The following is a 22364-nucleotide window of genomic DNA, read 5'->3' as shown; positions in this document are numbered from 1 at the left end:
ATCCTTCTAACGAATGAACACTGGTACGACAATGTTAAAGCATGTCAAATATTTATTTGTTTGTTGAATGCAGAATCTTTCAAAACTTTAAGAGTGTTAAGTTAATTTCCTTCAAAATGGCAAATTTTCAACCAAATAGCACATAACAGACGATATTCACACATTTTATTATGAAAACGCCGGTTTATCACATGTCTCTGTTTGTAATGCCATATCTCCTAAACCAGTTGTCGAATAAATTTGAAATTTCATATTTGCGTACTTCATTTATTCCAGATTACGAATTCGCGAATATAGCAACTAATTCAAATCCCCGATGAGGCCGAAAATGACCCTTAACGCCCCTAGTCCCTGGAACACTATTTGTGCCCAATAGCATACTACATACAGGGACACTTTCACCTAGTCAAACTGATGAGATTTGTATTCGCCTAGTCCGACTGTCGCCCTACACTGATGAGGTTTGTATTCGCCTAGTCCGACTGTCGCTCTACACTGATGAGATTTGTATTCGCCTAGTCAGACTGTCGCCCTACACTGATGAGGTTTGTATTCGCCTAGTCCGACTGTCACCCTACACAGATGAGATTTGTATTCGCCTAGCCCGACTGTCGCCCTACACTGATGAGTTTGTATTCGCCTAGTCCCATTGTCGCCCTACACTGATGAAATTTGTATTCGCCTAGTCCAGCTGTCGCACTACACTGATGAGATTTGTATTCGCCTAGTCAGACTGTCGCCCTACACTGATGAGGTTTGTTTTTGCCTAGTCCGACTGTCGCCCTACACTGATGAGGTTTGTATTCGCCTAGTCCGACTGTCCCCCTACACTGATGAGATTTGTATTCGCCTAGTCCAGCTGTCGCCCTACACGGATGAGATTTGTATTCGCCTAGTCCAACTATCGCCCTACACTGATGAGATTTGTATATGCCTAGTCCGACTGTCGCCCGACACTGATGAGATTTGTATTCGCCTAGTCAGACTGTCGCCCTACACTGATGAGGTTTGTATTCGCCTAGTCCGACTGTCACCCTACACTGATGAGATTTGTATTCACCTAGTCCCACTGTCGCCCTACACTGATGAGTTTGTATTCGCCTAGTCCCCCTGTCGCCCTACACTGATGAGATTTGTTTTTGCCTAGTCCGACTGTCGCCCTACACAGATGAGATTTGTATTCGCCTAGCCCGACTGTCGCCCTACACTGATGAGGTTTGTATTCGCCTAGTCCGACTGTCACCCTACACAGATGAGATTTGTATTCGCCTAGCCCGACTGTCGCCCTACACTGATGAGTTTGTATTCGCCTAGTCCCATTCTCGCCCTACACTGATGAAATTTGTATTCGCCTAGTCCGACTGTCGCCCTACACTGATATATTTGCGTACTTCATTTATTCCAGATTACGAATTCGAGAATATAGCAACTAATTCAAATCCCCGATGAGGCCGAAAATGACCCTTAACGCCCCTAGTCCCTGGAACACTATTTGTGCCCAATAGCATACTACATACAGCGACACTTTCACCTAGTCCAACTGATGCCCTACACTGATGAGATTTGTATTTGCCTAGTCCAACTGTCGCCCTACACAGATGAGATTTGTATTCGCCTAGCCCGACTGTCGCCCTACACTGATGAGGTTTGTATTCGCCTAGTCCGACTGTCCCCCTACACTGATGAGATTTGTATTCGCCTAGTCAGACTGTCGCCCTACACTGATGAGGTTTGTATTCGCCTAGTCCGACTGTCGCTCTACACTGATGAGATTTGTATTCGCTTAGTCCAGCTGTCGCCCTACACTGATGAGATTTGTATTCACCTAGTTTAAATTTGATTGCTATTTTGATTGTGTTGTTTTCTAATGTTTGGTGTAGTAATAAATCTGTCCTGACTATGGTCTGGGAAAAGGCGAAAGTTTAATTGTGGCAAAAAAAATCCGGTAAACAGTTTAAATTCAAAATGGCAGTTCTAAAAGTATGACGTTTGAAGGAACCTTAACTTCTGAGTCAAAGGGTGCAGCAAGTTTTGAATGTGTCTAAGACAATAAGGGGCAATTATGGTTGCAAATCAGGAGTAGGGTAACCTACTTTTCAGATAGACTTTAAAAACAATAACAATGTGTACATGATGACATCTTTTGAAACACCAGCACTACATGTGCTTACAATCGTCCCGTTACCTTAAAGAGGGAGTTGGAAATGTTCAACTGTTAAAACATCCTTGTGAAAAGAAAGAACTACAAATAGAAAACAATATAGCATCTATCTCCAGAGTAGTTACTCCGGTAATGCATATTTTAAGCTCATTGTTCCATCACGATAGGAAGTTAAAGTTCACTTAGTTTGCCAATACCACCGGGTCTTCGACATAGCCAGACAGGCAGTTAAGTGACATAGGTTAGTCAGAGCAGTTTTAAGAAATTAAGTACATTCTGAAACTAGAGCACCAAAATATGAAGTTTAAGGATGTCAAATTGATTAGTATTACTTAGCATGTCACCAGTTTCCATCTCACCTTCCTGGACATCTTACCTTCCTAGAAACTGGTAGGCAGCTATATTGTTATGACCCCAAGGTGCTTTCACTTTTGGAATTTTGATTTTTGAAAGAGTAATCATCCTTTTGTCAGCATTTCTATCCTGTCTGGATATCTGATCTTTCAGGTCTTTTTATCCAATCTTCTTGAAAGTTTTGCGTTTTAGTCAATTTATGTAATTGTTTATTCCAATATTGAATTATGACATCGAAAATTTTGACAGAGTTAATTACCTTTTTTTTCATCAACGGGCATTAAAGACATCTGTATGTAGTGTTTTTGCAGAAAATTTCCATTATGTCCTTGAATATTTCTATGGAATGGGTTTATCCCATGGAAAACATGGATTCTGATTAAAGTAATAGCTCAATGTTTAATAGATAATTGAATCAGTTTAAGGTATGGACGAAATTCCAATTGCATTTCCTGTCTTATGATCAGAATATATCTAAAGGTCCTATAATAATTGACTGGGATTCCGTCTGAAGAAGTAAGTCGGTTTCCCATTGTACAGAATCAGAACTTATGCTGCCTTGAATTCCGAATACAGTACTTTTCACTAAATGTCAACTGTGTTTATTTCTTAAGCAGATTTTCCATTTATGGAAAGTCCGACCCTGTTCATTTAAATATGACACCCCTGTTTTCCTTTAAGATTTCCACTTTTTCCCACAGGATCTTTTAAAATACGACTTAAATTTTGTAAAGAGAAAAGGAGAGAGAAAATCTGTATAGATTTTGCTATTAAAAATTCCATACGGAGTCCGACTAGATAACTTTGTACAAGCAGTGAAAAATACCATTTAAAGGTTAAGATCAAAGGTCAAAGCACAGGTCACAGTGACTTACTTCTCAGACTCTGCATCAGCCATCCCAATATTCCAGGTGAAATAGTGTTAATGATTTCTCTTAGACAAACAATGTGGATGAACGGATTACTGACGGACAGACAGAGGGAATGCAAAGCAACAGTACCGATGGTAACTGGTGGTAGACTTATTGTATTACAAATACCAAGTCACTTTACTCAACTTCATTTAATAAATATCATGAACTTGTATTCTTTCCTGAGTTTAGGTCATCGAGGCTCATGAAATGAGATTTGAATTTGTCCACCGCTCGGTATCTGTGGGATATGGTGTTCTTGGTAGATTTGGGCAGTTCAGCATAGGTCTGTTCAAAGCCAGTTGGCTGGAAACAGGGGTCCCAGCCAAAGTCGCGTGGACCTCTGGGGTCCACTATTGTCCCTTCTGTTTTACCAATAAACAGCTGAACCTCAGAGTCCTTATGTCCATCACTGTAGGCAACAATACACATAGCATCGGCGGTCTTGTCTTCAAATCCTGCTAGCATCTTGTGTAGACCTATAACAGTACAAATAGTTTTACAACCAAAATACATCAGTAAACAAGTAATTATTGTCCCCACTTAAGATTTTTACTTATTAAGATTCTTAACTGTCTGAATATCACATTTGAGAAATATCCCTCTAGTACTTTCTGAGGTACAGAAATACCTTATCTGTCAAAATAAGGGTAACAACATCACGGCAGCAACATCAAACAATAAAAACAATCTAACCAGTTTCTAAAAAGGCAAAAGGATGATACAACAGAATAACTTGGTCAATATTTTACTTTTTTTGTTTGTTACATTTTCTAAAAGTATATTGTTTCAGTAACGCAAGAATCTATGTTTTTACCCTTTATGATGCTAGAGCTTTCTCTGACATGGTTTGACCAACCTCCTGGTCCCACGCTCTTAAGAAACCACTTATGTAGGGGCCAGACATACCCCCTAGAGCTTTCTCTGACACGGGCTGACTAACCTTCTGGTCCCACACTCTTTAGAAACCACTAATGTAGGGGCCAGACATACCCCCTAGAGCTTTCTCTGACACGGTTAGACTAACCTTCTGGTCCCACGCTCTTAAGAAACCACTTATGTAGGGGCCAGACATTCCCCCTAGAGCTTTCTCTGACATGGTTAGACTAACCTTCTGGGCCCACACTCTTTAGAAACCACTTATGTAGGGGCTAGGCATACCCCCTAGAGCTTTCTCTGACATGGTTAGACGAACCTTCTGGTCCCACACTCTTTAGAAACCACTAATGTAGGGGCCAGACATACCCCCTAGAGCTTTCTCTGACACGGTTAGACTAACCTTCTGGTCCCACGCTCTTTAGAAACCACTTATGTAGGGGCCAGGCATACCCCCTAGAGCTTTCTCTGACACGGTTGGACTAACCTTCTGGTCCCACACTCTTTAGAAACCACTAATGTAGGGGCCAGACATACCCCCTAGAGCTTTCTCTGACACGGTTAGACTAACCTTCTGGTCCCACGCTCTTAAGAAACCACTTATGTAGGGGCCAGACATTCCCCCTAGAGCTTTCTCTGACATGGTTAGACTAACCTTCTGGACCCACACTCTTTAGAAACCACTTATGTAGGGGCCAGGCATACCGCCTAGAGCTTTCTCTGACATGGTTTGACTAACCTTCTGGTCCCACGCTCTTTAGAAACCACTTAATGTAGGGGCCAGGCATACCCCCTAGAGCGTTAAAGCACAGACTGGTATCCTCGATCAGGACTGGGCCCTGGATGTGCTCGGCTGCCATGCGACACTTCAATCTGGCTACCTCTTCTGGCTCTCCCTGGTACTCCGGCAGGTCAATGTCCTTACTGATTACCTGGTAACATGGGTAAAGTTCAGGTCAAGGTCAAAAGCTATGGAAAGTAATAGGATAACAACTGATTGTCACTGAAATATGAGGTATATAGTTTCACAATCAAGTGCCGATCCACAGGGGACACTGGTATGTGGCACCTTCTCACCCTGCCTGTAACCTCATATTGTCCTGTGCAAGTTGCACAACATCCTCAAAACCCACTCACTCACATTCTCTTAAAAGAAAACAGACCAATCCCTAGGCTGATACCTGTCCTTTGAAGGTTATAGAGATGTGATTGATACCTTACTTAACAAGAGTACCGCGGGGCGGAACAATATACACCCGTCGAATGCCATATAGTGTTATATACTTTCTTACATTGAAATAAGATCTGCATAATTCTAAGAGTGGTTAGCTGACATGCCATAAAAAATGTAGGAGAAAAAATAAAATACTGAAAAGAACAAAGGGCAATAACTTTTGCAAAATCGTCGAATCAAATTCTTTTAAGTTTCAAAGAGATCCGTTGAAAAATGTTGTAGGAGATTGCCGGACAAAAAATTCAAATACTGAAATGAACAAAGGGGAATTACTTTTGGAAAAATTGTCGAATCAAAATATATGTTTCAGGGAAACACAACTTCATATCATGATTATAATGTATACCAAGTTTCAAAGAGATCGGTCGAAAAATGTAGGAGGAGATCTCCGGACAAAAAAATTCATCTACTGAAATGAACAAAGGGGAATAACTTTTGAAAAAATTGTCGAATCAAAATATTCTTTTAAGGGAGACACAACTTCATATCATGATTATAATGTATACCAAGTTTCAAAGAGATCGGTGAAAAAATGTAAGAGGAGATTGCTGGACAAACAAAAGTTAACTCCGAACGGACGGACGATGCCATACCATAATACTCCCGTCACATTTGATGGGCTTATAAAAAAAACCCAGTCAATACCATTACACTGCCCGCCACTCTTTTGATGATCATGAAAAGATCAAACCAGTCTTTTTGTAACATCATGGTTGCATGTACGTATACAGAGTCTCTGATTTCATCATGATATATTCTAGGAGTGCAAGAACATAAGAGAATAAGACCCTGGAATTTTGAGGATGCACAATGGAGGTGATTTTCTACTTCTTAATTTCCCCTTTACACATGATGGCGACCTTTGGGCCTTCCTTGTGCGACCATAAAACTTTTCAAGTCTTCGATGGAGGCTCAAAGGAGGCCGAATGTTCAGACATTGCCATGGTCGCCTTAAATTTTAAACATGTTCAAAACAGTTGCACAATGGTCGCCAAGGAGATTGGTTGCTCAAACGTGGCTCAAATAAGGCAGAATGTTCTGGCCATTTTTTTGGTCGCTTGAAGGTGGTACAATTATAGGTCACAGCTCGGTGTAAAGGGGGCTTTAGGAAGGCCAAATGTTGTAAGGCAGTTTTAAGATACCTTCCGGTATACATATCTTTGCTCATCAAACTGCACATTTATCGCAGTATCAACCACTTATAAAGAAAGTATATCTGTTTATGATTTTATCTCTTTTTTCAACCATTCTGGACACAGGTTACATAATATGATATTACTGACAGTACAGTAGGGGACTAAGAATCGATACAGATCTTATGCCCCAGTTTCATTGCTTCAATGATTGGGGTGAGGTCAAAATATGGGTCACATGGACTACATTTAGTATACAGTACACACTGCCATCCAAAGATGAATCTACATTGTACATACCAAATTCAACAAGCACAACTACAGATCAAAGGGAACTTGCATGCTAAATCTGAGAAAGGTGCCTCCATTCTGTCTAAGAAATAAGGATAACAAACCCTAACTGTCAAAATCGAAGATGGCCACCTATCATCCATTTTGTTTATCTGATCAGTCTCAAAAGTAATTATGCACAACTAAGGACAAAAGTGAACTTACCTTATATATCAAATTTGAGAAAAATCCCTCCTGTTCTAACCGGTACCGAGATATAGCGATAACAAGAATTGTTTAAGGGATGGACAACACACCATGGGCAAATTAAGAAGGGCGTTTTGTAAAGCCCACCCACCATCAATGCTTATTTTACTTTGCTAGTTTAAGTCATTTACGATCAATTATGTCTATGTTTGGCAATCTATTGCCTCAAAGGGCTTGCCGATCAGTAATTATAGACCACCTATAAGGTGTTGATAAGTGTGTCTATGTTCATACAGCCATGACACCTCAGCCCTGGCTAAACTGTCTTTACAATTTGACAGTCACTTACAATATACTTGTTAAATGTCTTATCGCTGTTTAATACAGGGGAAATATTATGACGAGTGTTTATGTTAGTGGCTGTTGGCCATGTTAGACAGGTGACAATAATTCCAGTTATTGATATACATGTATTGAGTTTTGTTTGGGGGAAATAAACATGACTGCTGACTACAGGTGTTGGTTAGTAATAATACAGCAGATTTTACTGTATCATGACACTACGACTTACAGTTCTTCTTCAGAAGTCATTAAAAGAAAAAAGTTGAAGGCAGATAGACACTGACCCATGGCTATTTGTAGCAAGTGAGCTAAAACCTTAATTACTTTCTCACCTTGAATTTAAAATCGTTTCCCAGGATGTGTATAAATTCCTCCAACTTTTTCTGGTTTCCAGTTACCAAGGTAATAGACTGCTGTCCGTCTCCGTCCATTTTGTGCTTTTTGTTACCTGATGACATACTGCGAGTCTACAACAAAAATGTTCAAGGCTGTAAATTAGGCAAAAGAGAAATCTGAGGTCAAAGTGCAGTGAACTTCTATCGCTCAACATGTATTTGCAATATAACAGAAGTTAGTTGTAACTAACACATATAGGCATCATCCTGTGGGTGTTAGTTTCTGAGAAATATTTAATTTTAGCCTTTAATTAATAGATAATGTAGGTTTCTCACTCGAGCAGAGATTTTCTAACATGAATTTATGTTAGAATCACTTTTTCACTGGAGGAAATCATTGCAATTCACAAGAGGAAATCATATTGCACATATATATCAATCCAGGTGAGCTATTTCTTTGCTAACATAAACTAACTTGAAGCTCATGTGCAAAACTTAATTTGCGTAGTCATTTCTAACTTGTTTCTTGTGTGCTGATCATGAATTAGCTGCTGATGAATTTCTCATATGCAAAGGTTTGATTTGACTGTTTGGGCTGAGGACTGGGGCACTTGTAGGAGATTGACAATAGGGGAAATCATTGAGTGTTGATATTTGAACTATCACCAATGAGTGTATCAATTGAGTTCACTTACAGATAAATGGAAATGTTTAATGCCTCTTCCCTTGTACAACAAGTTGCTGGATAAAACACTTCGTTTTAACCTCAAAGATGAAGACCTGACTAATACATCAGTGTGGGACAGCAGTTTGGTTGATGTCCTTGTCAGTATAGCAATCATGTAGAATGTGCACACCTTCTGAAAAAGATAAAACATATAAAACCACAATAATTCTGGGATGCTGAACCATCTTCTTGGACAAGGTAATCAAACGTGTATATAGTGATGTTCTAGTTAATTGACTTTGCTTACTACTAATTGGTCATTTCAGCAAACTCACCGCAGGTACTAGCCTCACCTGTCCAATACACCTATAATTTATTATTGGTGAATCACTCAACAGAAAGAAAAGGCTAATGTAGTACTGAGTAATCGACTACAGAATTCATGTTTTTTTTTATTTTTTGTTTTTGTATAAAGTGTTTGTGTAAATAGAGTTTTCAGTAGAACGATTCAGGATTTCAAGTCTATCTCCTTGCCAGATACAAGCCACAGGTAAGCAGCTGACTTTTACTGAAGTCAAATGGGAAATAAAGCAAAACAAACGCACCCGGTGTTCTTTTAAACACTAGTCGCAAAACGGGCATTGTTCTTTTTCCTACAGAGTGTTACTAACCACCGGTGTTCACTTTTTTCATAGTAATACCCTTATTTTTCAATTGATATATCTCCATTTTCAGTCAGAATTTCAAACACATGTGTTCTTAAACACCTGGATTGATATCGATTATGCAGTATTTTCTGTGGACCTATTAATAACACAATTTTGTTACAGGCTTTGTTTTTGTCCTGACCTGATCGTCTGCAAGGTTCTTGTTCGAATAAATGTGAAAACGGATTGGTTGGTTTACGTTTTTTCTGAGCCCCACTAACTTGAAATTCATACGCAAACTGAAAGTATCAAAGAGCGCTGCCTAGCGGAGAGACAGGTAATCGAAGATCACCTGTAATGCTTGTACGCCGGACCCAGACCCGGACCAAGATGCCGATCCAGACATATTAAGATATTTCAGTATCTCAACAATGAAATCGTTTAGCAGTTTTTAACGTCTATAATAATTTCAAAGAAAGACATTTGGAATAAATATTTTGATAATCTGATGATTTAAAAAGCTTGATCAAGCCTGATGCTAATTTGTTACGTCCGTTTTCTATGCAATAATATCCATGCATTTATTGATTATTCATGCAATAATATCCATGCATGAATAATCAATGGTGTATTATTTCACTTTAAACTAGAACTGCATCTACATGGACATTTTTTAGGCCTACTTGGATTATTTTTAATGTTATACGAGTCTGTTAGCAAAAAATACACATCTGGTGTCGTCGCGATTACAGGTATTTCTTTTCGTTTCCGTGACTGGGTAGTAAATTTTAAGTTTAGAATTTCGAAGCTTTTAGCATGGACCTAGATAGCAATCTAATTCCGTGCTTTTAGTATCGATATATTATGTGACCATGCATGACAAGAAATTGTTTTAACAGTTTTTAACTTTTAAATAAGTGAATCACAACATTTACAGAAAATGGACTTTGTACAGAAAACTCCCAATTAAGATGTTTGTGCGAAGACGTAACACTTGGTGTCTAAATTGTTACGTCCGGTCCCCCGTCAAAAATCTACGCGGATAAAAATGAATGGATAATCGAAACGATCTCGAGACGAATGTGGCACATTGCACCTCTGTAATATCATTTTATGCTTAATTTCGTATTTATTTCTGCGCATGCTCGGAACAACTTTAAATACCTATCGCTGTAAAGTCGAAGTGGTGCAGTACTAGTCTTTGTTTTCTGTTGTATTTTATTCATTTTTCACTAGTACATTTATCTATATTTTGCGATATCATGTTATTATCTGCTTCTGCGGTAACAGGAAGCCTACTGGACCCCCCAATTGGCTCTGGTTTATTCCTGCATTTTTGTCATTTCTTAAAATACATGTACTGAAAACAACTAACAAACTCTCATAGAACTTATTTAAGATCCCTACATCACCCAACTATAATTGGATTTTACTCAGAAGATCGATTAATTGGGAAGGGTTTCTCTCCATGGCCAAATGGAATATATGATTCCTTTATTTCATTTACATTGTTAAAAAAAAGCTGCTGAACAATTTGTTAAAAGCAGAAAGGGATAGATAATAAATGCAGAGGAGCTGTATACATTTACCAGAGACAATCTTGCGATCAGTCTCAGGACTATTTCACATCACCTGTCCCAAAGTTGGGGGGAATTGTGTGTAATTAATTGCTATATTAATTGTGCATGGAAGTTGATGCCTCTTTCCTGTCGAAGATATAACACGTTACGCTGGTACTCTGTAACTTTTATAATCGTCCCTTTTTTATAGTGTCTGCTTAAGAGATTATTACTCAACAGCTATTTCTATTCTATCACACGTAACCTACAAGACAATATAGAGGGTCGTAGGTCAGAGAATTATTTAATGGGAACTTTTGTTCAAATTTAACCTCATATATTAATGAATAATTTCAATATTTTAATTAGAATTTTGTTTTTGTGAACAAAAACATATGTCTCCCCTTATTAGCCAATAGAAAAACTCCGGTATAAAAAATTAACAAAGGGCCATATCGCTTTATATAGTGGGGCAGGAGACCCGAATTAAGAATTTGACACTCCTACTTACCAAGATACATTAAAACTTTAGCAAGTTTGGTCAACGTAGGTGAAACTAGAACACTGACAGGTCAGTAAGGGCCCCGTCTTGTGGCAATATATCCCCCATAATCATCAAGAAGCAATCTGCCCATATAGCTGAGCTTGACGTTTGACATTTGGACTTAAAAAAAAATCGCAAGGAAGCAAAATATACATTTTACAAGTACTATGATGTGATTCTTGTTTCCTTCCACTTCCATATTTGCTGGGCTAACAGAAATGTAAATACTGGTGCAATACTCATTTATTAGCTTTGATTTGTTTTATTTCACCTTAAATACCTTCCCCATCAAGAGCCAAGGTCAAAGTAAGTGATCCAATTTGTCTTTTACCTTTGGACCTAAATGACCTTGACCTTTAACCCAGTGACCTTGATCTTTGATCAGTTGACTCATTCTTCAATTTCGACCAATTTTGCTTCACAATATCATAACAAATTGTTCATCAGTGAAAAATACAAAACTAGACCTTGACCTTGAACCTTTGGAACCCATAACCTTGACCTTTGGTTAGTTGACTCTGTGGTAAGTTCTGAACAACTTTGCTTCATAATAACATACAAAAAATGTTCATCAGTACAATATCAGGCCTTGAAATTGACCCAGTTACCTTGACCTTAAGTCAGTTGACTCCTTGTTAAATTCCAACCAACTTTGCTTCATAATGTCATAACAAAATGTTCATCAGTGAAAGGATACAAAATTTGACCTCGATCTTTGACCAAGTGGCCTTGACCTTTGTCAAATGACTCCTTGTTTAATTCTGACCAACATTGCTTCAAAGTGTCATAACAAAATGTTAATCAGGGAAAAGATACAACATTTGACCTTGACATTTGACCCAGTGACCTTGACCTTTCGTCAATTGACTCCTTGTTTGATTCTGACCAATATTGCTTCAAAGTGTCATAACAAAATGTTCACCAGTAAAAAGATACAAAATGTAACCTTCACCTTTGACCAAGTGACCTTGACCTTTGGTCAACTGACTCCTTGTTTAATTCCGACCAACTTTGCTTCAAAGTGTTACAACAAAATGTTCCCCAGTGAAAAGATACTGAATTTGACATTAACCTTTGACCCAGTGACCTTGACCTTAAGTCAGTTGACTCTTTGTTAAAATTCCAACCAACTTTACTTCATAATGTCATAGCAAAATGTTTATCAGGGAAAAGATACAAAATTTGACCTTGACCATTGACCCAGTTACCTTAACCTTTGGTCAGTTGATACCTTGTTTGATTGTGACGGACGGACGGACGGACGGACGGATGAATTAGTATAGGGCAACCGCAACTTCTGAAAGATGAAACGCTTCATCTCCGTAATCCAGACACATACAGAGTTGATATTTAGTACATCCATAGCGTATCCTTGGCTACAAAGACAACGCAAATCGTTGACCTTGACATAATTTCAAGGTCACAGGGGTCAAATGAAAAAAATACAAATTTCAATTTCTCTCAAAAAAGTTAGTTTTGCACCACATTTTTAAGAGTACATCCTTATTAGGATATTTGTAAGGTTTCAATATCAGAGAATCATGGTGCACGTAAAAAAACATGTAAAACCTATAAAATATCGCTTTCAAGCACAGATGATTGTAGAAAGAATGGTAAATATACTTTTCACAAACTGTACAAAAAGGAATAACTCTAACAGAAAACTCAGCCTTGGTGACCAGTTTGTCTACAATTCACAGAGTAACAGAGCTGTCAGTCTCCACTACTTCAAGTACATAACACCCGACTAAGGGGTGGGAGAGGGGAAAGGAAGATAGAAACACTAAACAGCTTTCTACCAATGCTGACCATTAGGTAATAAATTGACCCTGTATGTGGTATGAATAAGGTACAAGGTTGGTCAAAGAAGGGAAGCGAAGGTAAACGTATAAAAGCGACCGTCAGTACGAGAACATATAATGTATCTTAGATTATTTTCTTGATGGAAATCTCGTGTTTTGATCTTGATCAAATCTAGTTCTTATTAACTTTAGTTAATTAACACACACTAGGCTTTAAGCTTATCAACAATGGATTTTATTTTCTCAGTCATTCAAGTATTGTACATGTGCAAGCAATTGTAAACAAGTTATTGAATAAGTGAAATGTTGCAGATTATAATTATAATTACAAACAACAGTGTATTTTGTTCTGTAGAACTAAATTAACATGCCACTAGACACTATATTTCCGATTATATGTAAAAATCTGTAAATTTCACGGTAGATTGCGGCGCACAAATTTTTATCCATTTAAAATAGACATTGTCATTGATTTATAAATTATTGGGGATTTTAACGATATCAATCAAGGTGTCTCACTTAGAAAATAAAAGCTGAATTTATATTAGATCTTTTGAAAACTTATAAGCAAATCTTTTGTTGGGATATAACTCATCTTTATATTCCTGGTTCGTGCGTTTAGTCCGGGTTCGGGCTAGTGTTACAAGCTTTACCCCAGTCAGTCATGGTCGCATTTGCTTATTCCGGTTGAAACTGTTCAGATGGCCCAGGGATATTCCGCGATTAGGAACGAACTTGGACGTAACTGTATGAATAACTAAAAAGTACGCAGTTTCAGAGTTTTGTAAAATAACAATAACAACAATAATATGTCATTCTTTTTCGCGTCGACTAAATTATATCCGATTCAGATTAAACGTTACGTATAATAAAATATGCATGTGAATCGATCTTGTTTTGTAAAGAAATAATGCAAACTTGTGAAAGTCAGCAATTAAGCTTAGGCTACTTCTGGACCCTCCGATACGCACGTACCAAATATTCCTGAGGTCAGCGTCGGTAAGATATAAAGCTTATGTTTTCGCCTCAGGTTGAGCTGCTTGAAACGGTAGAACCGGATACGCGAAAGGGGATTTTTTTTTACTCAACATTTAGTTTCGATACTCCGAAAAAAATATGTATTCTTGAAAAATTATTACCTTTAAACAATAATTTTAGGATGTCACTATTTAAGATAAAACGCATTATTAAAATATTGATTAACAATGCCATTTTAGCGAAGAAATAATTTGTGCGAAAATAATATATAGCATCTCTTGCAATGGCTGCCTGCATCAGCAAAATGCTTTGACGAGAAAAAAATGCTTTAATATTATTGAATATTCCTATAATCATGGCCCGGCATAGGAATGTCCGGACTATGAACTATGAAGATGGTAAATTTCAAGTCGTTCCATCATGCAGATTTGTGATGCCAATGCTTTAATATTGTGTTTATATAATCACGGTCTTCCAGCAGGTTGTTCACTACTGCACTAGGCCTAGTAGCTGCGTTAACATGGCTTTCTGTCGACGAGAGATTGATATTAGTACTAGTTCACAACTGAACGGCCCATCATGCCTATATATTAATATAATCTTGCATCTTGATTACACTAACATTTCCCGTTTACAGTAATACTTTTATTTTTCCTAGTGAAATAAAAACACGTAAGACTATTTTCACACATGCCATGATTGCAATCTGCAAAATAATGAGATCAGTATTTTTTTTTAGTGATTTTGGTCAAAAATAGTGGATTTTTGAAACTGAATCAGAAATAATAATGCATACAATTTGTAGGCATATAACAAAGTATTATCTCATTTACGTTTCTTTTGTAGTCAGAGTCTTCCTTTTTTGTTTAATATAGGAGATATGGGAGATTTATGCTTATTTTAGTTAGTATTTTAGTGAGGTTACACCTACGTTACATGGATATATAAAGCTAAAGCATTTTAAAGTAATTTAAACAAATCAAATAACTTCCATTATGATTCTAGAAAATTTGTACACCAAACAGTAGCCATAAACCCAACTCACATACTCACCCGTAGACCCTCGAACCAGACATGCTTGCAAACCCTCACGCATACAAACACATATCTGCTACAAAGGACACCAACAAATATTCATTCTTTCCACACACAATAACACAATAGAATCCCCTTCCCATAGCAGCAGTACAATGCACAACACTAGAGGACTTCAAGGCACACTTACCCTATGCAGCCCTTCAAGCCCTCATCACACGCTAAAAACATACGTTAGCTTTTATCTTTATCTATACCTTGCACAAAACCCCCCAAACTAATCACTGTAAATAACCCCCTTATTCACGCCTCTGCAATAGGACCCCTGTGGGCATAAACGTCAACTTTGATGTAGCCCCCGTACAGTGAAGAAGAAGAAGAAACTTTGAAGACAAATAATATTGATACTTAAATAAAAATAAAACTTCCACAGGGATGTCTGGGGATCCTTGTTAGCCCAGGTAGAAAGAAAAACAACAAACTATATAGCCAGTTTACAGGTGTTAAAATTTCTTACTTTAAATCAAGACATTAGATTGTTTAAACATTCATAATATGTATAGGTGCAATTTGAGAAGCAGGCGTACATATGAAGATTAACATTGTTCTGTCACAAAAATAGTAAATATAAATCTTTGCATAATTCCAGTGTGGGATAGTAAGTCACGATGTCCCATGGACAATATAGGTCTAATATGGAACATTGAGGTTAAGAAAACCTCACCAAACTTCTATATCTATCTATTATCACAGTGTTTTATGTTTCTACCCTATAACGATGATGAAATGTGGTTTAGTGCGAGTGGGTTCTAGATGTTTTGATACATGTAGGTGGTATAGTTTCAGTACCTAAGAATAGGATGTTTTTGTATGTTTTTTTGTCAAGATCTAGACAATATCTATTTAATCTATTACATTTTAAAACTACCTACAATGATGAAATATGCTTATTTTATAAAAGAAGTGAGGATATATAATACTGTAACCTTTTGAGCGATATATTAATGACTAAACACAATTCTATCGTTTCCTGCTATTATTTGGCAAGATTTGCTTTTACGAATGGTATAAATTGTTTAGGTAAATTAATACCTTACAGTGTACATGTATGTAGCAAAGGTGTACCACAACAACTTATTCTACTATTGCTACATCTGTATCTGAACAGAAAAACAACGGCTTTGAATGAATTGAATAGACAATGCCATAGTGATTGGTCAATACAAAAGGTGATATTTTCACTGTGATAAATATCCGTTTTGAGAGTCCTAGGTAACGATATTTAGCCTGTAGCTTTGTTTTAGTCTTTTCTTTTGTTTAAGTTTTATAATGCCAATAAGGCATTTTCAGTCTTGCCCTATTTCCTATTATCAAATTTTCTTCATTATCTTGGAGAGTTTTACTTAAGTTAAAAACATTTTACCAAAATTGGAATCTTGCAATTTTTGTTCTCAGAATTATCAGAATGATAAGAATTATGTATTTATATTCTGATCCACAGAAACCATTATACATTTTGACGTAATCCCTATGAAGATGTACATATCCTTTGTTATCATTACTGTTGATTTGGTTACAGAATGCTATGATGAAGATGATTACCTCGGACACTCAGTGGAAGACAATTACTGTATATCTCCGGGCACAGGTACGCATATTTAACATTTATAATTAGAAAAGATGTTGAGGTCAGTTGTTCACTGTAATTTATTTACTTTATTTCAAGCATTAAAAAGTTAACTTTATTTTACAAATGTCTTACATAATATGAATACGAACATGTTGTATTTCAGCTGCCCAGTTTACTTTCAACCGTGAGAAGGACTTTGATTTGTCTACCTACATGAGTAATGAAAAGATTCCTGAAGAGGAGGAAGGCTTTGACAGTGACACAGACCCTCAGTCTCTCAATGACTCCCAGGGGTACAAAAAACCCACTCTCAGTGATACAGACCAAGGTAGAACTAGGGCATGGGTGTTCCTGTCCACAATGTTGTCGCACGGTTTTATGACATTTCTATCATACAATAATTTCAGTATTGAAATATATGTTTGAAGTAAAAAGGGTGTTAATTAACAATGATACAAACAGCAGAGAAACAAATTGAAGAAAGTGAAGTTTGTAGGTATTGAATTAATGATACTATTTTTATGTACTGGTACTGGTATGTAGACATGGTCGAATGAATTTCTGTCTGTAAGTTTACTATATTGACTAAGTGCACTTGTAAAATGATGTTTTAATTGGTCTTTAAGTACTTAATGTCAAATAGATGAATAGAAAAAGTCATATTCAAATGTTTCAAAAACAACTAGTTCAACATCGCTTAAAAAGAAATGAACATGAAAGAATAGTTTTTTAGAGTTTGCTTTAGATATGTACATTTTATAAAAACATTCTTTCAGGAAAGTTGAATTCTTGTTTAGAAGAAATACGCAATATAATTGGAGATAACACCCCGGACCATGTGTTATGTCAGACCATCATCAGAAACAAATACGACCTCCAGGCCAGTCTCAACGAGCTACTTACAACAGACGGTAGGCACCATATACAGTAACCTCCCTTAACTTTCGTAGCACAGTTTGGCCAGGGCACTTCTGTTGACCAGGTAGCTCATTCTGTTAGATAGTACAACAATATTAAGTTCTGGGTTTGAATCCGGTGTAGAAGCTGATGTTTTTACACTCAAAATACTGTAGTTGATTAAATTCTGTTACTTACATCTCATCTTTATCATTATTCAAGTCAAGTTCAGAAATGATTTATCAAAGCTATAGCCAGAAAAAAACAAATTACAAACACTAAGTTACAGTTTTTCACAGTGGTACAGGGATCTTTAAGTTACATGCAATTTAATTAGAAACAAGCAATAAAAGTTGGAATCCAAAGTCATATTACATGATAAACATGTATAAATGACATCTTATTTTAGGTTGTTTCAGGCATGAGACGATAATTTAAAGTGAATTGGTAAATACAATGATAGGGAAATTTTACTGACAAAATACAGGTTAACTGATCATGAGTTCTCTTAGATGGAGTATGGCTTTCCTGTGTTAAACTCATGCTAAAATATTCAACATTGGCAGTTCGAATGTGCTGCTTGTGTGTCGGTCTACTGCAAGGAGTTAAGGTTGCATGATACAAGCCTCCAATAGGAACACACCTAAATATGAATTGTAACAGCAATAATGCAAATTACAGTTAAATAAAAAAAAAAAAAATTGGGACTCTTTAAAGCCAGATGCTTTGAATGGTGAATTTAACATCTAGAAAAGATGTTAGCTGATGCAAAGCGTAAAAAAATGATCAGGAGTGAACATTTCCATATATACAGTAACTTTCATTTGTCTGTCTTTTATGATGACTCAATTCTTATTTATCTTTGATTAACAGTTTCAATTTACATATTACATACTTATTTGGAATTGCTTTCTTTTCTTTACAGCAACTCCCAAGCCCCAGAGACAGCCAAGACAAAGTCGACGGAACAGACCACAAGGTATATACCTCTTTACTTCCGAGTGTCATGGTAGATAAGCCAAATAAAAAACCTGTTGCCAGAGGAATGAGTGAAGTACATAAGCAGATCATCTCAAACATGAATTTAGAATACAGAAAATAGTTTGATTCTGAAAAAAAGAGAGGAAGAAAATCTATTAATAACGTGTGAAATTTTCAGATTTTAAAAGTAATAAAAAGATCTGTGAATCACATGTAGCTAGTTGTCATTTATAGTATATTCCACACCTTTATTTTGAAAATTACTTAACTAGTTGCCTTTCCTTTCTTCTCTATCCTTGCTGGATGTGTCCTTGGCTGCTGGGATTGCTATGAATTGTCTCCCCTGGTGCTGGTCTGTGAATGTCTCCCCTTTTGGCTTCTGTAAGGTAAGGCGATGACAATGTTGATGATGATTTAAATATGTTTATTGAGTCACTTGAATCTGAATCACTAGAAAAAACACATTTCCTCTCCGACCAAAACAGACATGTAGGAATTCTAAAATTTGGTAAACAGTCTCCTGTAGTTGATAGTCCTATTCACAATAATGTGAGACAAAATAAAACTGACATTACTTCATCAGAATCGGCTGACTCCTTTATATCCAGTATTGTATCAAATACTGCACTTGGTGAATCAGATAGTAGTCTCAAGGGAACACTTCAGCCTGCACAGCCTAAGGACAAGGTCAGCTTGCATGGTCAAACCAAAAGTGCTGGATTTTCACTATCCAACCTGGCTAAACAGCACAGTGTAGGTGCTACAGGTCAGGAAGTGAGACTGGCTTCCCTGGCAAAACCATGTGTAAAAGGTCAACAGGTGATGAAGAACAAAGACTTGAGTAGTCTAGGAAAGCTTTCTCCTCAGACAACTGGGGTGACCCCACCACTGGAGGGAGCTACAGCTAGTGAACAGCAAAATGCCAGGCAGCCATTAACATCTTCACAATTTACAGGTGGATCCCAGTCGGGGTCAAACAAGCCCGCAGGGTTGTCACTCACAGACTTGATCAAACAAAGTGGAACAGACAACAAGGCTGGTCTAGGTGCCAAGGATGCGTCATTGATACATGGACATGCATCCAGAGTATCGCTTGTAGATTTGGCAGGTCAAAGGTCACAATCGGATGTAGGTGAAGTTAGCTTGGGAAGTACAAACACAAAAGTTTCACTTAGTGATCTTGCTACGTCGTCCAAGTCGTCTGGCCCACTTAAACCTGTACAAAAGCCAGGTCAATCTTCAAGCAAGATTGGGAAATCACTGGCTGATTTGGCAAGTCAACACAAAGCAGCAACAGGGGGGGCAGACATGAATCCATTGAAGCCAAATTCTGTTGCAAAAAAGTCTGTGGTTTGTCAATTGTCAGGTTTATCTCTTGCAGACATGGCAAAAAGTCAAAAGTCACAACCACTTAAAGGACAAACAACAAGCTGCAAATCTCTGCGAGACTTGGCACCAAAGCTGAACAGGGTGGCCAAAACTCCATCTTTTTCTGATGTGTCAAATCAAAGTAGATCCAAAAATGTCGAGCAATGTGTAGAAGAAAGTAGCATGTTGTTGTCTGGAAAGGCAGAACCTGTCTCCCTAGTCCAGGAGAAGAATACCAGAAATGATGAACAAGCTTTGAGTGATAAGTTTTCAGAGTTAATGACTACAAAGATTGACTATTTTTTGGAAGATGAAACAGATCTCACTGACAGGGTCAGGATGGTTTCACCATCCATTCTTGCAAAGACTTTATCTTCATCTTTTGTTCGTTCCAAACAGCTTGATGCTAAAAAACGACTAAGATTTCGGAAGTTTTCATATCGAGTGCAAATGTGTAAAGTGAAAGAAAATTTGGCCATGGTAAAAAAAAATATTGTGTCATTTGATTTTTCAACACCATCTCCAGACGACATCATAAAGGAAAAACAAAACTTAGCTTTCACACGAAGTGGAAGATAAACTGAGATTTTTCCAAATGTTAACTGTTGTATTTAGCATGATGTAAATAATTCTGTTGTTGTTATTTACTCTTAACAAATGAATGAATACTTGTCCTATAAAATGACACGGCTTAATGTAAGTGTGTCATTAATGTGTACAGAAGCACTTGTAGTTGTTAGTGTGATGATGTCATGATAGTGTACTTATGTACAAGGTTTAGTGCACTTATGTACAAGGTTTAGTGCACTTATGTACAAAAAGGTTTAGTGTACTTATGTACAAGGTTTAGTGTACTTATGTACAAGGTTTAGTGCACTTATGTACAAGGTTTAGTGCACTTATGTACAAGGTTTAGTGTACTTATGTACAAGGTTTAGTGTACTTACTGTATACATAGCTTTGGTTTCCTTTTGTACTTCACTATAAAATCACATTATTTTACCTGCTAGTTGACATTTAAGTACAAATTGTATTTAGTTCATAGACAACACTGAAAAAATTAGTTTTGCTTGCAATTACTTGAATTTTTTTATAGTGATCATTTGTTACCGTTTAGTTATTCAATGTAAACTTTGTATGATAAACTGTGTCTATTAGATAATGTATATATTGTAAGGCTGTTTATATAGATACATAGTGTACATACAAAGCATGCTAAAGAAGGCTCAACTGATCTATTGCGATCACCTTTTATTTGTCATCCAAAGGACTGGTGATCTTATGTCACGGTGCAGCGTCTGTTCAGTTGTCAATCGTCCACCAACTTCTCATTTAAAACACTACTAGTCCTGAATGGCTCTGTGGATTTTGGTCTGGAACATCCTTGGGCAAAGGGGACTCAATTTTGTATAAACAGAGAGTGTAGCCTCCTGGGGGAGGAGGGCCAATATTGGGGACTTAGTAATAAATGTTTAGATTGGGGAAAATGAGATTTCTCTTTTAAATTCTTCTCTTTCTGTAACATTGAAGGGATTTTAACCAAATTTGGTCAAGAGCATGCTTTGGCACGAGGGACTCAATTTTGTATAATTATAAGCGAAGAGTGTGGACCTCCTGGGGGAAGATGAGCAGGGCCTGATGGGGGGATCCTAGTGACACATAGACATGAAGAGGTGGAGACATTCATGCTATCAGGATTGTCCTGGAGGTCCAGACCAACCCCGATCCCCTGGGGACATAATTATCATTATTAAGCCGTAACTGTCCATTATTATTTTTTATAATAGACACTACTGGCCTAATAATGGACAGTTATCGATAACAAAAATGATTTTAAGCAACAGCAAATTTTAGAAGCAAATCCACAATTTACTTCCAACCTTCAGCTATATGGCTTTACTGGGTATATGTACAGTAAAATACAATCCATTAAATGCCACAGAAAGTTATAAAGTGTTGGTTTACATGTTAATATTGGTTGAATTGTTTTACACTTTGCTTCAGCAATTTTGTCTATGCATGCAACCTAAGTGCCTTTTTTGTAAACTTAAACTATTGTTCTCTGTTCGATTTGATGTATTAATCAACATGTCATTACATTAAAAACATTTATAAATGATGTTGAAAGTGATACACTTATATCATCTTTTCCTAAGAAAAACATGCACAAACTTGAAATGACCAAGCTGGACTGACTGATAAATACTCAGGATTCAGTACATCAGTATTTGGAAATGAAAAGTATGTGAATTTTTAGGTCACCTGAGACAAAGTCTCAAGTGACCTATTGCGATCGCCTTTTGTCCGTCGTCGTCCGTCGTCGTCCGTTGTGCGTCCGTAAACAATTTACATTTTCGACTTCTTCTCCAAAACCCCTGAACCAATTTCAATGAAATTTTGCAGGGACCTTCCATGGACAAAGGTCAACAAAAA

The 22364-nt window shown here is 37.2% G+C and overlaps 2 protein-coding genes across 12 annotated transcripts in view; one reads left to right on the top strand and one right to left on the bottom strand.

Annotated features, from left to right (window-relative positions):
* Positions 1 to 144: 144 nt before the first annotated feature.
* On the bottom strand, positions 145 to 14105 carry LOC110459730 (inosine triphosphate pyrophosphatase-like). 7 transcript variants are annotated; one of them, XR_002463923.1, is made up of 6 exons: positions 9340 to 11003; positions 8519 to 8683; positions 7821 to 7955; positions 5042 to 5234; positions 1532 to 3905; positions 145 to 402 (listed from the first exon to the last, which is right to left on the bottom strand). XR_002463923.1 is itself a non-coding variant. In XM_021512131.1 (5 exons), the coding sequence occupies exons 2-5, from the start codon at positions 8663 to 8665 to the stop codon at positions 3589 to 3591; spliced, it is 792 nt and encodes a 263-aa protein (XP_021367806.1). In that variant the 5' UTR covers positions 8666 to 8683; positions 14018 to 14105; the 3' UTR covers positions 1446 to 3588. The 7 variants fall into 7 exon arrangements, 6 of the variants coding, with proteins under 6 accessions (XP_021367806.1, XP_021367810.1, XP_021367807.1 ...); XM_021512131.1 differs by lacking the exons at positions 145 to 402; positions 9340 to 11003 and adding an exon at positions 14018 to 14105 and having other exon boundaries at positions 1446 to 3905; XM_021512135.1 differs by lacking the exons at positions 145 to 402; positions 9340 to 11003 and adding an exon at positions 14018 to 14096 and having other exon boundaries at positions 1446 to 3905; positions 8519 to 8680.
* Positions 13717 to 22364, top strand: part of LOC110459729 (HBS1-like protein) — a 29436-nt gene continuing 20788 nt past the window's right edge. For 2 of the 5 annotated variants that reach the window (XM_021512125.1, XM_021512127.1), the window contains exons 1-5: positions 14300 to 14418; positions 16635 to 16703; positions 16849 to 17013; positions 17462 to 17596; positions 18508 to 18561. In XM_021512125.1, the coding sequence (XP_021367800.1) occupies positions 14376 to 14418; positions 16635 to 16703; positions 16849 to 17013; positions 17462 to 17596; positions 18508 to 18561 (466 nt within the window). In that variant the 5' untranslated portion in view covers positions 14300 to 14375. Of the gene's footprint in view, positions 13807 to 14299; positions 14419 to 16634; positions 16704 to 16848; positions 17014 to 17461; positions 17597 to 18507; positions 18562 to 18954; positions 22231 to 22364 lie in introns of those variants that run through there. The other 3 variants (XR_002463922.1, XM_021512128.1, XM_021512126.1) reach the window with 3 other exon arrangements.

The sequence above is a fragment of the Mizuhopecten yessoensis genome, unplaced genomic scaffold (genome assembly GCF_002113885.1).
Source record: "Mizuhopecten yessoensis strain PY_sf001 unplaced genomic scaffold, ASM211388v2 scaffold10201, whole genome shotgun sequence".
NCBI classification, from domain to species: Eukaryota; Metazoa; Mollusca; class Bivalvia; order Pectinida; family Pectinidae; genus Mizuhopecten; species Mizuhopecten yessoensis.
Note: the sequence above shows the minus strand (reverse complement) of the source record. Positions and strands in the feature narration are given on the sequence as shown.